The 20,616-nt window shown below is 44.5% G+C and overlaps 1 protein-coding gene across 1 annotated transcript in view; it reads left to right on the forward strand.

Moving 5' to 3' along the window:
• The window catches only part of LOC146866668 (transcription factor Spi-C-like), a 107,449-nt gene extending 87,767 nt beyond the window's left edge, over positions 1–19,682 (forward strand). The window contains exon 5 of the mRNA XM_085600179.1: positions 18,796–19,682. Coding sequence (XP_085456305.1) covers positions 18,796–19,121 — 326 coding nt within the window. The 3' untranslated portion in view covers positions 19,122–19,682. The remainder of the gene's footprint in view (positions 1–18,795) is intronic.
• The last annotated feature ends 934 nt before the right edge of the window (positions 19,683–20,616 follow it).

Genomic DNA, 20,616 nt, shown 5'->3' on the forward strand with positions numbered 1-20,616 from the left:
TTCCCCACATTTTAAGTGTAGTAGGTGGGAGACATCGTTTACATTGAATGCGTTACAACGCATTCCATTACAATGCAGTTGTTACACCAACTGTGTTGTTGCATAGCAAACCATTACAACGCAAGTAGTTACAACGACTTGCTGTAGGGGTCGTTACAACCACTTGCTGTAGGGGGCAGAAGGTGTTGGATTTTTAATCCAACACCTTCCCTACTGTTGCACAGACTGGAGTTGAAATAGTAAATTATACTATTGCAACATCCAGCGCCCCCTACAGCAAGTCGTTGTTACAACTTGCGTTGTAATGGTATGCGATGTAACTACGCGTTTGTTGTAACAACCGCGTTGTAATGGCATTCGATATATTGCATGCATTTTAACGTCTCATATTCATAGTAGGTCTATTCTCCTTTAGAGAAAGAATTGAAGATCACTGTCAGCATTTTCATTGGCAGCACATGAATATGTTGGTGCTTTCCGCTCTAACAGAGACTCTGTGTACTTGGACTGAGATGGAAAGTTGATCTCCGAGGCCTTGACTCTAAATGTAGACATGGATGAGCAGACAAACCTTAACTTAAGGGAGGTGATGTTGGTTTATTTAGGGTACAGTAAAACAACATTATCACCGTTATAATATAGATCAGAAGGTCCATTCAGAGTTGTTAGAACACAATAGTTTAAGAAATCAAATTTGCAGGAAGTAATACATCACAATTTGCTCAGAAAAAACCCAGATACCCTGTTCCTAGATCCCTCCTTTAATGCCAAAAAAGGCACTATACTCAACCTCATATTCTTCACAAGAAAATTAGCAAAATGGCAATCGACCTTCTCCAAGCTATTAAATATCCAGGAACATAAAAATATCCCCTACGGAACTAGGATTACTACGACACCTTCGCAAAACCTCCGAGCTACACTGAACATAACATCCTACAAAAATGGCACCGTGCTCATTCAAGCAGCTAACCAGGACCTAGAACTATTCGACAAATACTTCTTCACCCTTAAAACGCACACCATCACCACATGCTGCATTTCGCAGGACCTAACCACTCCTACCACCCCTTCATCTCCTGATGATCAAAAACCCCCTACCCCTCCCAGAATGGCTGAAAGTAGCATTAACAATTATCTTCAGCCCTGTTCTTTAAAAAGCCAATCTATCAACCTACACGTTGTACCTCAGGGCCTAACTTCTCCCTCCACCCCTTCAGCTCATCCTGAGGATCAACGACCCCCTACCCCACCTAGAACTGTTGAAAGTAGCATTAACAATTCCCATCAGCTCCGTGCCTTAAAAAGTCAGTCCATCAACCGACCCAGGGTACCTCAGGACCCTACGTCTCCCGCCACCCCATCAGCACCTCAGGAAGATCTACGACCCTTGCCTCAACCTAGATCTGCTGCAAGAAGCGTCAACAAACCTCCCCTGTTTTCAAACACCACAGCGACTCCCTCATCTAGAATTAGCAAGATCAACAACCCCTCCCTCTCCACACCCACCCTCAGTTCCCACCGCCCTAACAAGATTCTCCCAAAACACATGCTTTCGTCACCGTCTGAAAGTTACAAAACGTTATCCAAGAAATCAGACGCGTCCTTCAACTTGCTGAAAACTCCCTCTCTACACTTAAACACCTTAAAGTCCCTAGCAACAGTCGAAGGGGATAAAAACTATCCCCTTACCGATTTTGATTCTTGCGCACATGCAGACTCTCCAACAATATAACGGACTGTGAAATCCAAACACTACTACGGCTATATGAAACTACGGCTGGCCCTACCACAAATAAAGATGAATACGATATACTCCCAGTTCCCAGCGACCCAAGCAGAACTTCACATCCAAGACTTAGAGGAATAAACCTGAATAACCTTCAATCATTAACCGTGCACACCGAGAACCCTGAGCCAACTTTAAAGAATTCCTCAAACGCGCTCTCCTGCCTTCCACTGAATTGCCGCTCAGCCCCTAAACATGCCTCTGACATCGCCGACCTTGTCCTCAACAGGAAAGTGGATATAATCATCCTCACAGAAACATGGCTCAATGAATCATCCTCCCCTTGCCTGGAACTTCTAGTCCCCCCTGACTACAACATCATTAGATTAGACAGAACGCACAAGACAGGCAGAGGTTTAGCCTGCATACATCGTTCCGACATCTCCATCTCGAAATTTCACTTGGAACCCCTAGTCTCCTGTGAATACCTGGGGATTTCCGTTAAATCATCAAGTATCCTCTCTCACAAACTACATATACTCTACCATCCTCCAGGTTCGAATGCTGAATTCACAGAACAGCTTATGGAAATTATTACCTCAAACTCTTCCCCTCACTCCAAAGACATATACCTGGGTGATTTTAATCTCCACTGGAATAATCCCCTGGACAAGCAGGTTAATGCCCTCAAAACCTTCTTAGCAGAACTTTCCCCTACCCAAGTTATCTCAATGCCAACTCACTCAAAAGGTGCCACTCTTGACTGGATCATATCTAAACAAAATACTATTGAATCACTCTTGGTTAGTCCCTGTGACTGGTCAGACCATCACATTATCACCTTCCAAATTCCATCAACTTACAAGAGAACTTTCTCGCAACAAAGAAAGCAAAAACATTGGATAAGAGACACACAAAAAACATTGATTGGAACAAACTGGCCTCCCGCTGTGAGAAGGTGTTGTGATTTTAACTTATGTTTTAATATTCTTATCCTTCCTATGTGTATTGCTCTTATCTTCCTTGCCTGTGTTGCTGGGCTGTGCCCTGCATTCTATTTGTCGTAGCTTAGCAACAGAATGCTGGGGAGGTTGGAGATTGATGCCAGGCAGTTGTAAGGTGACTGCTGTCTGGACTGGTCGTCTTTTACTTTGTACCTGAGAATAAACCTTCTCTACTTTTGGATTGCCTCCTGGACTTTCTTATTCTGGAGATTAACTTTACACTGGCGACGAGGATGGGATGACCACCAGTCCAGACAGCAGTTACCTTACAACTGCCTGGCATCAATCTCCATTAACACCGTCCTGTCTGATGCTGCAGATAAACGTTTTCTCTTGTTCAACCATAACAGACCAGATGAGTGTTCTTCTGCTTTCAACTCTATCAAGGATGTTATTAGTCATATGCCCACTTAGGGACTTTTTGACGTAGGCAAGAAAAGAATCTTATCTACTGATGCCAGTATTCTGGGTTTGGGAGCAGTGCTATCTCAGGTTGTTGGTGGGGAGTCCAAGATTGTTGCCTTTGCCTCTCGCTCACTCAGGGGTGCTGAACGCTATTCTGTGATTGAGCGGGAGGCGTTGGCAGTTTTCTGGGCTGATCATCATTTATGTCAAATTTTCACATGTAGGGATATTGAAAATGTTTCCCCAAGAATCAAACGTTGGATTGAAGGACTGTCAGAATTCAATTTTGTTGTTGAGTATGTTCCTGGATCGATTAATGTTGTTGCAGACTGTCTCTCAAGGTTGCCTTTAGATCAATCTGGCGTGGAAGTGGATCACTCTCTTGTGGGATGGGTGCACGAATCAGCAGTTGGTTTGGATGAATGGTCTTTGGCCTCTCATGATGACAATGAACTTGACATGGTCAAGAAATTCATAGTTGAGGGTTGGCCAGCAGAGAAGGACTTACCTATACATATGAGAAGTTTCCTCAATGTGAAGGATGATTTGTGTGTTTTGATGAGAAGGTGTTGAGGGGAATTCGTGTAATACCTCCATGTAAGCTTAGAAGCAAGATTATCAACTTAGCCCATGAAGGCCATCTAGGAAGAAATCTGACCATGGCCAGGGTCCGTGAGTGGTATTGGTGGCCGACAATGGATAGACAGATTGAAGAGGTGGTGAAGGATTGTTGGGAATGTGACAAAAGTAAGAAAAGTTGTACTGCACCACTCTCGCCTGTTGAAGTTCCCACTGAACCTTGGTCCAAGTTAGGTTTGGATATTGCTGGACCATTTGAGTCCTTTGCGTATGATGAGCGCTATGTGCTGTTGCTTGTGGATTACACTTCTAAGTGGGTAGTTACGAAGTGTGTGCCTGTAGTGAACACTAGAACTGTTGTGGAGTTTCTTTCGAATGAGTTTTCAAGAGAAGGTATACCAAAACACCTTGTCACCAATAATGGTGTTCAGTTTGTCTCTCATGAGATGAACAGGTTTTTGAAGGAGTTGTCCATCACACATTTTAAAACAGCTTTGTATTCTCTACAAGCCAAAGGCCTAGCAGAGAGAATGAACAGTATAGTTAAGTCTTGTGCCCAAAGGGCAATACAAACTAGATCCTCGCTGAAAAAGATGCTTAGGGAAACGTGGTGGGCCCACCGCAATACTCCCAATTGTTTAACATCAGTCTCTCCTTTCTCTATTCTGAGAGGGAGGAAGCCACATGACAAGTTAAGTCCTGCCTGGCTAAATTTAAATATCAAGGATGTACAAATGGATGAACAGGTTGTTTTAAGACGGAAACAATACCAAGATAGATATAAAGAGAACTTTGATTTGAGGCATTCCTCTTTTCTCAGACATTGGAGAGTGGGAGATGAAGTGTTAATCAAGAGACCTGGTCTCCTGAGGAAAGGACAGTCACGATTTATCGGTCCATTCATTATTAAGGAAGTTAGGAAAAATGTTGTTGTCTTAGACTCTGGTGAAGTGTGGAGTATGTCTCGACTTGTTAAATGGGAACCAGGTTCTGGTGCTTCTAAAGGGGAACACAGTCGCATGTTTTTCGATAAATCCTATGACGACTCTAAACCTGAACTTCACAGCAAAGTTCCTAATTGTGGAGGTCAACGAAGATTGAGATTCAGACCGTCCAGGCACAAGGACTATAAAATGTCTTGGAGGAATTACACTCTTTGTTTATTCTGCAAAGTTATACTTAAATTTTCCTTACTTATCATTAGTACAGTTTGTTTTCCTCTAGGTCAGATGAGTTACTGTGTGCAACCTTTTTCATATGTTTTGGGGAGGGAGATGTGTTGTGATTTAACTTATCTTCTAATGTTCTTATCCTTCCTATGTGTATTACTCTTATCTTCCTTGCCTGTGTTGCTGGGCTGTGCCCTGCATTCTATTTGTCATAGCTTAGCAACAGAATGCTGGGGAGGTTGGAGATTGATGCCAGGCAGTTGTAAGGTAACTGCTGTCTGGACTGGTGGTCTTTTACTTTGTACTTGAGAATAAACCTTCTCTACTTTTGGATTGCCTCCTGGAGTTTCTTATTCTGGAGATCAACTTTACACAAGGCTCTCACTCCCCCCAATAACGTGTCACAGCTCACTACAACTCCTCAATGACCGAAATCTTCGATCAAGCTGCTCCACCAAAACTCAAAAGAATTCCGGATAAAGACAAAAACCCATGGTTCAGCGAAGCCTTAAATGAGGAGAGACGCAAACTTAGATCAACGGAACGGAAATGGAGGCAACAGCACTTCCCAATCATCTTAAACTTCTCCTGAAATCGAGAAACTCCTACAATAAACGTATCCTACAATCAAAAAAAGACTTTCAGATCAGAACTAGACAAGGTCAAAAATAGACCAAAGAAACTCTTCGAAATTCTGAAACAACAATCTAACAAATTAGCCAAATCCTCACTCCTAACATCGAAATCACAGTTGAGTAGTGTAGAATTCTCATCATTTTTCACCGCTAAAACTAACTCCCTTCAACTCTAACTTAGTGAGGCGGCATCCAACTCAGCCACTCCAAAGAGCAGTCAAGCCAAAATTCCTGCACTGCAAGAGCTACCGCAACCCAAAAATAACTCTCGCTGGGCCACGTTTAAACTTTACGATCTCCTTGACATCACCAATATCTTAGCAACGACCAACTTAACAACCACTTTAACAACCCTGTCCCCTCTAATTGTTTACCCCACCTCTTCCATATCATCTCACCTCTCTGGACCAAAATCATCAAACCTCACTATCACAAGGTCACATCCCAGATTGCCTAAAAACAGGCCAAGTCACCCCATCCTGAAAAAACCAACAGCAGATAACTCCGATCCCCAACAACTTCCGACCAATAACCAACATTCCCATGCTAGCCAAGGTCCTGGAAAAATGTGTTCAGCAACAACTGAACCAACACATCTCGCACTTCAATCTACTGAACATTCACCAATCGGGTTTCAGACCTGGGCATAGCACGGAAACAGCCATCCTGCACATAGTAGATGACGCCCTTCAAGCTCTTGACTGCAACAAAACCTGCCTGTTAGTTCTACTCGACCTCTCATCAGCCTTCGATATGGTCAATCACGACAAATTACTAAGAAGACTAGAAAACAGGATGGGTTTATCGGGTAAAGTCCTTCAGTGGTTCAAATCCTTCCTGGAAAACAGAACGCAATCGTACATGATCAACAACAATCTCTCCGTTTCCTCCCCTAACCTTCTGGGAGTTCCTCAGGGCTCCACACTATCTCCCATGTTATTCAACCTATACGTCGAACCACTCACCGAGCTACTACAGCAGGAGAACATCTCCTTCCACATGTATGCAGATGACATCCAACTGTACATCAAGATCTCCTCTATCGAAGAGATCAGGACAATGAACCTAGCTCTCAAAGACAGTCCAATGGCTATCGACCAACTTCCTCAAGCTTAACTCTCAAAAAACAGAATTTCTCCTAATCTTCCCCCCCTAAGAACTCCACTGAGACAAAGGAATGGATCAAAATGATCACTGCGTTGAATTGCACACCAACTGTAGTAGACTCCTCCTTATCACTAGGTATCACTCTGGATAAGAACCTCAACATGCAATATCACGTCAACTTATTGACTAAAAATGCCCGCTTCCACCTCCGCTATCTCAGAAAAATGAAACCTTTTCTCGAATTCTGACCTCAAATCTGCAGTCCAGTCGTTCGTTATTTCAAGGCTTGAATACCGATGTACCACCCTCGCTAGACTTCCCAAAATCTCAACCGCTTCTCTAAAAGCCTATCTCAATGCCGCAGCAAGACTCATAACAGGTTCTAGCAAATTTGACCACATATCTCCACATCTGAAAGCACTCCACTGGCTACCCTACGAAGCCCGAATCCACCTAATAATGGCTTGCATCACACACAAGGCATTACACCACAACACCCCCCAGTACCTAGCCCAAAAACTTACCTTATCTGGAGGAAACAGACATTGAAGGAGCTCAAACAATCTACTTCTGAAACCCTCACGTTTCAAAAAGTCTAAAACTTCCAACAGAGCATTCTCCGGGGCAGCGTCAAGGATATGGAACTCTCTTCCACCATACATCAGAAAAATCTCCTCTACGCCTCTCTTCAAAAAGGAAGCAAAATTAGACCTGATGAGCAAATTCCTACCTTAAATCCGCACAACCACGACCCCTGAACTACAACCCCTAACTCCCTCTACCCTTGGGTTACCTGACCGTGAATTGAAGACCTACACAAACTTGAACTGTCTTGCAATGCTCAGAACATTTCTTCCCACTGCTGCCACGAGAAGTGAAAACCTACACGAACTTTGAATGGTTTTACTGCTCAGAACAAGTCCTCTCAATGCTGTTACTCCTTGTTACTTTCAGAGTATGTCTCTTTGTATGCAATGTTCCCCTTTTGAATGTCTTCACCGTATGCCTTTTGTAAAGCGCTCTGATACCCTAGCTTGGGGCTGGTTCGCGCGCTATAAAACTTTAAAAATAAATACAACAATATAAAATAAAACCGTAATTAAAGACAATTTAGTGGTAAAACAAGGGCCACTTGCTATGTACATGAAACATTCTTCATGGTGTCTAAAGGTTCACAAACACTGGCTCAACACTGATATTGAAAACACAATGCAATAGAGTTATGAAAACTGTGGAGGGGTTAGACAATGTTTACAAATATATACTTATAGCAAGCTCATTCACAACACTATAAAATTGGAGAAATGCAATCCTCCAGCCAAATGTGGGATACTTACTAACACCCTCTGTGTGGTTTCCCCCCTAATGTTTTACCTTCAGACCGCTTTTATTTGCTGGCCTTAGGACTCTCTGCACTTTGCCACTGCTAACCAGTGTTCAAGTGCTTATGCGCTTTCCCTAAAACATGGCAACATTGACTCATACCCATTTAGCACATTTAATGTACTTATAAGACCCTTGTAAAGTGCACTACATGTGCCCACGGCAGGTAAATTAAATGCTACTAGTGAACCTGTAGCACTGATTTGCACCCCCTTAAGCAGCCATTTTAATATGTTTCAGGCCTACCACAGCAGAGCCTGTGTGTGCAGGTTGTATGATAGAGGCATGCACACATAAATCACACAGCCCGAAATGCGAATGAGTCTTAACTGAGCATTCCTTCAAAACGCATGCCTTTACAACACAATTTTGTGGTAAAGGCATGAACGGTAAAGGAGTGTAAGTGGCTAAGGTTGCGAACTCACCTAACCCCACCCTAAGCTACAAACCCCCTATCCGCCCCCCCCGCCCTGAGGTTCAAATACTCCCACCCCCTCCCACTCCCACCCTGTCCCTAAAACGGCTCCAACCCCTTCCACTGCCCTTAGGCCGTGAACTGTAATCGCTGTTTTAAAAAAAAAGTACCCCAATCTCCACCCCCGAGCCCTAAAAAAAACTACCCGTCCTCCTTTAAGCCCTAGAAAATATAGCTCAACTACCCTTTCCCCTCCATCTTCTTGAGGCCTAAAATCCTGTCACTTAACATACACTACTCCCACCCCGCGCTGGCCCTATAACTACCCCAAAACCTTCCACTGCCCTTAGGCCTAACACCCTAACCCCTAATTAAAAAAATGACCCCGACTCTCCCCAGCCCTGAACTACCACACCCGCCCCCCCCTGCTTTGAAAATGACCCCCTCCCTCAAAACAAACTCCAATCCCCAGCCTTCAAAACGACTCTAGCACCCCCAGCCCTGACAATGACCCCCCTACCCTGATAGCGACTCAACCCCCCAACCCTGAAAATGACCCCCCCAACCCATACACACTAATCCACCCAAACCCGGCACTGGACCCACTTATCTCACCGCATCCTCACTTCCTGGCATCTTCCTGCTTCCACCTTTTTTCCAGGCACAAACTTTCCTTTTTGATACGCATGTCACCTGTAAAGTAGGCCTTAGGCAGCCCCTAGGGCAGGGTGCAATGTATTTAAAAAGCTTAACATGTACTTTTACGTTTTACGTCTCCTGGTAGTGAAAAAAAAGTAAAGTTGTTTTTCACTACTGCAAGGCATAGCCCTCCAATAGAATAATATCCGAGTTGCCTTTTTGCACTTTATGCGTAATTTCCAAATGGGAAGAGAGAACCTCTTGAAGTTTGGTGTCTCTGGAATCACAATTTAAAATCTTAACTTATGCTGAAGTCAGACTTGAAATTTCAGTTCTGATAATGCCACTTTTAGAAAGTTGGTATTTTCTTGCCTTAGCCATTTGCTGCCTGTAGTTGGACTTTGTATTTTCCTGCTAGACAGCCACACTCCATGGTAGCTTAGGTGTGCCTGAGTGGACTATCACGGGCAGGATGGGAGGAAGCAGCTGGGTCCAGTCTCACTTACACCTGAATAGGCTGGATCCTGTCTCCACACAAAGGGCTGCATTCCTCCTGCAGTTAGTCTGGAGTCAGGGCAAGGAAGGCGGGCATCTGTGCGCTTCAAAGGGTTGCCTCTAGAAGCTTCTCCCCACTTCAAAGGCACAACTACGTATAAACGAAGGACCTCAGACACCACGCTACAGTACACTTCTGGACCTGTGAATACTCTGCCAGGAAGGAATGCTGTGGGGCAACCACTCTGCTGGACTGCTGCACTGAAGGTACTGCTGGCCCGCTACCTTCTTGCCTGGGGAGAAGAACTGAACCTGCATTTCTTGAAACCAGAGTGACTCCAACGGCTAGTTGGCTGGCCTCCTGATCTTTAGCCTCCAGGAAATAACAGGCTTCCAGCAACCTTGTATCTGCACCTGAACTCTGCCATCTGTGAGTTTATCCTGCCAAATGGTGACACCACAGCCCTGAACCCTTGGAAGTGGGCCTAAAGGTGAAAGTCAAAAATGCCACTTTCCCCATTCGTTGCTTGCCTGTCCCTCCCACCAACTTATCCCAAACCATTAGTATGACTAAAAACATACCCAAGAAGCAAACAGAGCTTAAACGCCTTTTTTAAATATTTCTTTTTTTTTTTTTTGCTGGTGCAAAAGATGATTTTGTGGAGGTGAATTGTTCGGGCACGACTAGCTCCTCTTTGTCACTTTTGAATATTATTTCAACCAACCACTTAAATATATCCCAACATAACAATGTTTACAGTGCTTTTCAATTTTGGTGCCAATTTAAGATGACAAAACCAATTCTCCTGTCTTGGTTCTTAATTTGTAGGCATCCAAACCAGTATGCTACACGTACAATTTTTCTAGTTGCTGAAAATATGATGTACATAATGTATTTGTCCACAAGAGAGCACTGGAGTCAAGGTCAGAAATCAAATGCTTTCTATTACAGTAAAACTCCACCAAACCAGGAGCACTGGCAGAAAGAGTGGTACACAGAGAAACAAGCTAACCCAATAGTGCATTATTTATTGCCATTGGGTAACTTTTCACAAAAATAAAAGTACTGAATATGCACAATTTTTGGGGCTAACACAACCCTGGGTGCTTTTGGAGCCCAGTGTGTTCCAGCTTTGAGTATGCAGCATATTGTTATGATACTACAGCAATTGTATTCAATTTGTGACATAGCTGTGTTTACATGCACACTTTGCATGTCGTGGGCAGGTATACAATGGACGTGTGCCTTTACATGCATGCCATTGACATGGCTTCACTGTATGCATGGATAACGAGCGCACACAAGTGTATTATTGCATACTTCTCTGCTCCTATCCATACCATGGAGCTTTTGCACTAACTGTTCGATGACACAAACTGTTCATTGCTATGAACTCACAGTTGGTGTTCTGAACGAACTGCACCTCAGACATCGTATTGTTGTTTTCAAGATCAGAGCCAATGCCCTTGCACGGTGCATCGCCATGGGCATGTCCCTAATCTCATATTGGTGACGTCTGGGGTCCAGGCACAGGGCATAGCTTGGTAATTAAGATTGGAGAAGGGTGGGCAAGGGGGGGGGGTCTTCAGATTTTCCTATAATCAGGCTGGCATATAATGTTAAAATACAAGCAGGGCTCATGAGCAGAGCTTAAGGCAGTGAAAAGGGAGAGGAACGCGGAGTGGTAGGAGTACTAAGTTAGAAAATCAACTTTGGTAAAATTAATAAAATTTAGGTCCTGGCAATCTTGTTGGAGAAGATTTTAGTTCTGGGGACTGATATTGCAGTACCGCTGCAAAACTGTCCAAAAGTAACAAAAAACGGTCCCCACTGCCGCAAAACTGCCCCTCACCCTTCCACCCTCCCGTGAAAATACACGATGCCCGCTACGGCCAGTCCAGCCCTGCACCCTCTTTTCCTAATTAATCCACACACGCTCCTGCAGGCCAGCAACAATGAGTTTGAAACATCAGACTAGGTACAGCTACAGCACACACCAAAACCAACGCTTTTACATGTAAAAACATGCTTGTTTTATGTAGTTGCAACTTTTTGTGTTCTATTTTGTTAGAAAACCACTTTCTTGCTGCAAGTTTTGTCTGGGTTTTTTAAAACCATTTTTAGGCCATGGCTAGCGTTGCAGTGCGCATGCGCTGCACGCTTTGCGAGGCATGCAGTGTTCACTATAGTGGGGAAGCTTTGTGGAAGCTCCGCCCATATTTCTTATTGGCTTATTTCCTCAATGCAGCCTTCCGATAGGTTTCATGCTTGTTAGTCCCGCCTCATGACGACCATGTCGTCATTTGTATCCTGCCATGGCTGCTGGCCCCTTTACTTCAGGCACTATTTTGTTCCCCTACCCCCCCCCACCGCAGTCTGTCTTTCTCAGCCCCTCCCACCTGCACTCCCGTTCGTGCACTTACTTCGCGTGTACATAGCCCCGCCCCCTGCCAAGCGCTGTCTGTTTATCCGGGGCTGGCATTCTCAGCGGCAAATGCCCCGCATTAGTGCCACCCGATGCCTTTGATGAGGATAGTTTGCCGTTTGACTTGCCCTTGTTAGTGATTAAAGAAAGCAGGGATAACGCAGCACCGAGCTATTAAGCTGGTGATGTGGACGTGGGTCCAGGCTGTAAAAAAGCAACAGTGCTGTTCTGCTGCAAGCGGAGTATGAATTGGGAACAGTAGCGGCACGGGCATTGCGCAGGGGTTGGCATGGGCAAGCGCGAGGGGCTGCCAAGGAAGAATCTGTTTTAAGCCTCCAATTCACTTGTTCGAATCTGGACAATGCTGACTCAGCCTTTCAGCCTTCTAACTACTATAAATTGCATAGCAATAGCACACGTTATTTTGCCCTGAAAGAATAAAGTGTTTTGTCAAGAGCAAGTTATCCCCCCCCCCCCCCCCCCCCCCCCCCCCCCCCCGGCTCTCCCACCTCCTTTCTCTCCACAGCAGAGTGCCCTTGACTGACGTTCAAACGTAACCTATGGTATCAATCGGATGAGAACAAAACACAAAATTAACGTTTCGCACTCCGGGCCTGTTTTTCTTTCAAAATCTGCTCTAAATATTCAGGACCTTGGAAAGAGCAGAACTCGGTTGCGAAAAACTTTACATACCAGGAAGAGGTGACACGCCACGTCCTCAGCTCTCTATTTTTAGTTCCGGCGCATTGCTGGCAGCCTGCACGGGCTCCCACGGAGGTATTTTATTTATTCGGATTTGTACCACCCCTGAGTTGAGATTACTCCCGGCCACCAGGGTGCCGATTAGTCACTGTGTTGGTGTATGCTGGATTCAATCACAGTTCAGTCAGAGGCCAACGGTCTTTTTCCAGACTTTTTGTTTTTGTTCTATTTTTTAACTCTTGACTTGTTACAATAAGCACGCTGCAAGTTTCATTGAGTAATTGTGTGTCTTTCTGATCTACTGTTGATGATAATAATACTGATTATCATATTAACAACAATAATAATAAATGTAATGCAGTGTATAGGTGGAATTGTCATCGTTTTTTAAAAAAAAATATAGAAATGAAAAGCACTGTGCTTACTTGGCTCAGGCACGCTGAAAGCATGGTATAATTGGGTGGTTGTCTCCCAGGCCGCTGCTTCCGGTCATAGATGTGCGCATCTGAAAATGGCATTCGTGGCCTGGGTGAGTGTAAAAATGGCTGCCTGTGCCACAGGTCCCTTCCTCTTGGGGCCAGGTAACAAATGTGTCTGCTGATGATCAATGACGTACTTAGTTGCCATGGACCATTATGTAAGCAAGGGCAATGGGGCCCCATTACCAAGTGTATAAGTTACAAAAATCAGTTATAAGTGGGGTGCAGTGGCCTCCTCATACTCCTCGGCGCCAGTGCCTGCACTACTTACAACCACGCCCCTCCTGATGACGTTCAAACTCACTTAAGGATGAATAGAATGCAGAGGCCTCTCTTTTCCACAACACCTATGCACATGAAGGGTTTGTTATCTGGTGTGGTTATAAACACTCCACATGTTAAGTGTGTTTGCACAACCTGCAATTAGTACACTCATATATACATAACAAGAATGAACATTTTCCCTTCTACCTTAGTCACCCCTCTCTCTACCCCGGTGCTTCTTACGACTCTTTCTTTCCTATTTAGCTCTCTCCGTTTCCTCTCCTCCATATATCTATTTCTTCATTTTATATACTCTTTCCCACCCTTTCTTAGGCACCCAATCTCATTTCGCTGCACCTGTATCCACTCTCATTAGCCTTTCTCTCTTTTTCTTTAGCTCTCTATAACCACCCGTTGCTCCTCCTTTCACTCTATCTGCATGTCTCTCACTTTCTTTCCCCCTCTCTCTCCGTTTCTCTCTCGTTCGAGATCTTCTCTTCATATATTTCTATATACACACCCTCTATTCCTTCCGGTACAATGAAACCACCCTAATCGCGTCATCCAGAGTAACGCTCTCTGCCCAGCTCCCCTCTCTCCATATAGGTCAGTCCTCTCCAGCTTTCTCCCTCCCCTCTGCCACTCAATAACTGTCGATCGATCGCACTCTCGCCATCTTTCTCGCGATAGGTCACCATATTGCAACTTTCAGTGAAGTCACGCAAACATTTTAAGTGATGCTCGCCTAATGCGCAGTTTGGCAAATTAATGATAACATTTCGCTCAACAGATCTAGGAATGCCTTGTCCAGGCGGGACGCTCCAGGGAAGGGGGAAGGTGGGAGGGGGGGGTCGAGGTCGGTGACTTTTGGTTTATAGAAGGCTACCTTATGCCCCTTAACACTGTCTCTGCTTCCTGGTCACGGTTCTAAATTGCACCCCCCCCCCCCCCCTCTGTTTCTGTTCGGGGCTTCTTTTTCCCACAGTCTGTAGGTTGTATTCACCAGTCTACAATCCTACCACTTGTTTTTCTCTACTATTTTGGTGTGTTACTCAGTGGCATGGCCAGTGTGTCATGGGCCCTAGGGCAAGGCAAAAAAATAGGCCCCTGCTTGGACTAGTACATTCAGCAATAATCTGGGCTAAAGGGCCACTCTGGTCTCTGGGCCACGGTGTCACTGCACCTACTGCACCAATGGAAGCGCCCCAGATGACTCTGCTTCACTTTAGTGGCCTCTGAAAATTGGTCCCCGGATTCAAAACTTCTCTTCCTTTGAAAACTGCTTGGAAAGAACACAACCAAGTTCTAAATTATTTGATAACCAAAAAAATCCATTATTAGTGAAGTATTTACCCCATTGGAATCCAAAAGATACCAGGTATACCAAAAATGAAGTTAAATTAGTTAACCAAAGATGAAAATATCAGCAACCTGAAACCTATTGAATTTGGATAAATACTCATATAATGGGGATAATGTGTATAACTGGGACACTTGCTAATAAAGGGGAGCACTTGACAAAGCCAATAGCCTGGCTTGGTGGCGCCAACACATGCTTTCACACATGCTGATTTTTACAAGTGGTACGAAAGGGGGCTTGACTGATCACGTCACTTTATCACCGTGCATGCTACCATTTACATTACACAATAAATGTTGGCATGTATAAAGGGGTTTAAGTGGGCCAGGTCTTGCCGGTGATGAAGTTTTAACAAGCATTTGCAATGCAATAGATCACGCATTTACGTGAGTTTAAGCTATTGGCATTGTAATTGACAATGCCTTTTATTTATGTTTTAAAAAACAAAAATAATACCTGGTGTGTCACGCAGTTTGGTGCTAACTTTCCCTCTATGTTAAACACCAGTAGCTGTTTCAGCACCCAGGCTAATGTGCTGCATAGATAAATACATATGAGGTAAGGGTGGGCGCAGTGCTCCGCTCCGCCCACGGAGTGTGCATAGTACTGCCCACGTCGCGCTTCGCAAAGTAGGCGTAGCGGGGGCAGACTACGCACATCCTGCGGCGGAGCAGAGTTGCCCGCCGCCCGCATCCCTCCTGCCCTCATTTTACAATTACTTATAAACATTACATAAAGAAAATTACTTGCCTGAGCTGCCGCGTCCCGGGGCTCCATCTTGCTGCTTCCTGGATAGCTTCCTCCTCACGAATGGAGCCCGCGCATTTCTACCGAGAAATGCGTGGGCGCCCGCGCATTCGTGAGGAAGAAGCTATCCAGGAAGCAGCAAGATGGAGTCCCGGGACGTGGCAGCTCAGGTAAGTAATTTTCTTTATGTATTGTTTATAAGTAATTGTAAAATGAGGGTGGGAGGAAGGCGGGTGGCGCGTAGTGGGGCTACGCGGAGTGTGCGGGTGGGCGTAGATTTGACCCCCCTCTGTAATGCTTCACGTAGCCTCACTACGCCCACTACGCCCAGGGCTGATATAAGGTCCCAAAGACCTGGCCGATTGCATTGCAAATGCTTGTTTAGACAATGCATTCAGTTTGTGTTGATCATCTGATAATATTTGTCATTACTGTTCCTTTCTTCTTTGCCCAGCGTTAAGGTACCAATTAACTAAGAATAGGATCAGTTAAGAGACTTTATAACGGGTCAGAAAGCTCCTTAGGTGACTAGAAAAAAAATAAAAAAGTGCACAAAGTAACATCTGTTTCCTATTCGTATTGCAACGATGTATTTCTGATAATCTTAAATTGCTCGTTTCAAACGTTTGTTTATGGGTGACTTCCCAACTTTTTTTTGTTTTTAGGAGCTGGGTGGTTGTTGGAGGGAGAGGTCAGAAGTGTCCTTCCCCACAGGGTAGTATATCTTTTAAAGTGGACCAGTCTTTTATAGTCTGGAATACAGGAATTATGTGGAAGGGAAGGATCCGATTATGTGGTATGTGTGACTAAATTGGGCAGCAAGAAAAGACAAATTATGTGGTGTAGTGCAGCACATTTTGCGATATTATTACTTTATTATTCTGCCATTTTTAGGTCTCACCTAGCGTTGCAGCGCGAATACGCTGACATCACTTTGCGAGGCATGCAGTATATACGGTAGTGTGGAAGCTTCGTGGAAGCTCCGCCCACTCTGCCCATTGTCTTTTGTCTTGAATGCGGCCTTCCGATTGGTTTGAGGCTTGTTAGTCCCTCCTCATTCATCATTTGTATCCTTCAACAGCTTTTGGCCCCTTTACTCCTAACACTATTTTCTTTCCTGTCTCCCCACTGCCCCCTCCCTCAGTCTGTGACTTCTCACCGCCCCCACTCCCACTCCTGTTCAAAAACTTATCGTGTTTAATGAAGTAGAATTTAATGTTACTCTAAATATAATAAGACTCTAGGCAACATTCAGGGTATGCATGGCAACTGATGCCTCTTAGTTCACAAATGGCATTGTTGTCGGGCGGGAGGAGCGGCAGTGTTTTAACTCCTGCTTAAAACAAGCACTTTTAATAACTTCCTCTCAATTCAGTGCTATAATCTTGTGTACTGAGGTGACGCGCTAAAGAAATGCACTTTTTTTAATTCTGAAGACATTATCGCACATTTACATCATGTTTACTGTATAATTAACATGCCGATCATTTTCACGGCTCGCCCACTGGCTTGTACACGCTTGGCTCGTCTCCGGCTGGCTCTACCTGTTAATTAATATATTGGCTCCCGCATCTCTAACAAAGAGAGATGAATGGATACATGACAGTGAGCCCGGTAGATGGTAGAGAAATAGACTGGTGCAGACAAACAGACAAAGACAGTCTCCATTGTCTCAAGTCAGAATCATCACTTTCAATATCCTTAATCTGCCGGCAACTCCCACATGCCCCAACCTCATCACCCTCACCTATTAGCAGAAGCGGCAGATTCTGAGCTGGGCCCTGCTGGTGCAGAGTAGCACGGCAGAGTCTGTAGAAGCGCTGGGATCCCTAGCCTCTCCGGGCGGGCACCTAAGCCTTCCGGGTGACTTCACACTCAGGATAAATGAATACATTTTGTTCTGTGCTTAAGTCGGCCCTCTGTGAGCACTGTCTGGTAGATGAAGCTCTGTGTTAATAAACGCATTCAGAGAGGTGGTTGTGTACAACCAAACAGTCACAATACCGTACATTTTGAACGTGTAGTTAAATACCTGCTCGAGTACCTCATTGGCTGATCATTCCATGGCACTACCAAAATTACATTTGGACACATTTGCTCAACTGTAAAACACTCCCTTCTATGGGTCATTTAACAACTCGGGGCTTTGGGGTTTAGGTAACCTACTTTGGATGCTGTGTAAAAGAGTTAATACAAAAATGAATGCAATGAAACTAAGCAACCAGTACTGTCTAAAACACTGTGAAAACGGACACACATTGTGCCATTTTGTTTAGTTAATGTCGATTTTCTCATAGATGCGAGTAAAGTACTCTTAATATCTTAATGAAAGCTGCACACTTTTAACTAATAGCACCGGGCGACCATTGACAACTAGGCAATTAATAAATTTTCATGACCCCCCGCCCCCTTGGCAAACTTCATTGCCTCCAAGTGTTTGGGGATAACCAACACACAGGAGAGAGAGTCAAATAGTCTAGAAAATGAAAGAGAAGCCGAGATTTGGATTCACATGCTCCGATCCGGATTGCGTTAGTTAGTCTGTCAGCACTTCTTTTATTAATGAGTTTCGCATTAGTAAAGCACCACGGTGTGCATGTGTGGCGACACTTCACCCATGAGGTACGTGCCAAGCAATTGTTGACACATTCCACACTTTGCGTCTTTTTCAATATATTTATTACGAAGTGCAGGACCGTTCCAAGGGTGTTTGCACACTACATATATTCACTCCAAAAAGAAACGGTGTAGGTAAAAAACATTGCCATTTACAATGTGAATAGCTCTAACTCACAAATGCGAGACCTATTTGCATTGCAAATGCTTGGTACACATGCCAACACTGTCTGGGCAAATATTTCACATCACTTAATCAATAACACCCAAATACATCAATAAGTGACAAAAAAGCTAACCAGACAACCTTTGCGAGTGTCCTTCCACTTAGCGGCAATGTGTTCCTGCGTTTTTAGTCATTTTCGTTCTGTTGGAGCTAGAAGCAAATTCTTTTGGTTAAAATCTACGGATTATGCAGCTGATGTTGGATTATGTGCCAAATGCGACACATATATAATTCTGCAGTAAACTGTTGCAAAAAGGAATAATTACAGTGGCCCTAGTTATATTGTAAAAGGCAAAACGTGTTTTAATCGCTGATATTTCCTTTAGTCATTTGGGGGATTTTGAACAGCATTCTGTTCAGTGTTTCGAAGAGCGCCACATTGTTCTGATGTATTATCCTCTGTTTTTCATCCTAGGTAAAAAGAGGCCACGGCTGTTCAAGTTTCTGTTTGAAATGCTACTGGATCCAGACATGCGACACTGTATCTGGTGGGTGCAGTCTTCAAATGGAATCTTTCAGTTTTCCTCGAAGAACAAAGAAAAACTTGCAGAAATCTGGGGGTTGCGGAAGGGAAACCGTAAACCCATGACTTACCAGAAAATGGCACGAGCCTTAAGGACTTACTCTCAAACTGGGGAAATCATTAAGGTGAAACGAAAACTTACGTATAAATTTAATGAGGGAACTCTGTGCGGCTTGCATGGTGAATTCACTGGAACTCATACGTACGATCAGTGTTAATTTATTGTAGCCTGAACATTTCAGTAATCGTAAACTATAGAGAACCTCTAAATACTATGTATTTTAAAGATAGCGAGTGCTTCTAAAGTTCAGAGTGGGTTTGCGATACAGTGAACCTCTGAATGAATATGCTCATTGTACTGTGGGTATTTGGTATTTCCTAGTGGGATAAGCAGTTTTACATACATTTGTATGTGCCGTTATTGTTATTTGTATAATTTCTGCATAAGATGCTGATAGTCTTCTCCATTCCTTGTCACAGTATGCATTTGAGGCATTACCCAACTAACAAAGAGAAGCTGTCTGTTACAGTTTTTCCAAAGCTCTCTTCACACTGGATTTCCCCTTTGTGGTCATCTCTGAGACCTAATTCCTCTTTAGAAGGGACCATTATGTGCTCTTCCCCTTATGCAGACTTCTGATGCTAAATCCAATCCAACCAATGGAGTGGAACGAAGATGAAGCCATCCTGGGGAGACAGGAGGGAGAGGTATTAAGTACTGGCGAGACCAGCGGATGTTACCTAAAGTCACCCTGGCATCACCTCGACATCCCAATCCTCACATATTTTGGAATGTACTGAAAGCAGCATGTCTTAATCTCGGTACTTGGATACCTGAATAATATTATATCTGAGTAATGCAATATCACATTGTCAAAGGACCCCTCGGACATCTGTGAACCGCTGACCCAGTTTCAAATGCGGCTCCAAACTCAACCTCTCTTCATTGTCCACCCATTTCTGGACCTACAGGTCGCGTGCCAAGGGGCATGAGTTCAAGTCCTTTCAACACTGTCAAAAGTGACTGGCCGCTTCCATGACCATGATTTTGCCTCTGAAGCAGCATCTGGTGGAAAAGATGACAAAATGACCTGATGGTCGTGAAAGGGAAAGTTAAGATTGAGAGTGATAGGAATGCACCCCAGAGCTCTTACCTCTCGAGTCTAGCTGAGGAAGTGGACATCAGTAAAAACCCTTGAGTAAAAAATACAAAGATGTCAGTCCCACATTGGTTCCGGTGGGTGAAAAACCAGACCTAAGGGCCCGATTATGATGTGGTTTGGAAATCATTACGACCAAATCGGTTTGGGAATGGTTTCCAACCGACTCTGATTGGGAGAGTCCGACCAACCGATTACGATGCATCCAAATGCTTCCAGATACGATTCGGTCGGACCCCTATTGACTTCAATGGGAGCCTATGTGCTGTCCGAATGCATAGGCTCCCATTGAAGAAAGGGGTGGCTGGGGAAAATTGGGCACCCTGTGGTTAGCACCCCCTAGTGCCTACCACACCGTGCATGGCTGGTAAGGGGGAGCCATGGGTGCCCCCACAGATCCGATTGGGAAGGCTCTGGGTGCAAGGGGGCCCACTACGGGCCCCCAAAATCTGATTCCGACTACTGATTCGAATCAGACGGCACGATTCGGAAGGGCTGTCTGAATCCAGCATCGTAATCGGTCGTTCAGAAATGCTGACCGCAGAGACGTACT

This window comes from Triturus cristatus, chromosome 1_2 (assembly GCF_964204655.1).
Source record: "Triturus cristatus chromosome 1_2, aTriCri1.1, whole genome shotgun sequence".
NCBI lineage: Eukaryota > Metazoa > Chordata > Amphibia > Caudata > Salamandridae > Triturus > Triturus cristatus.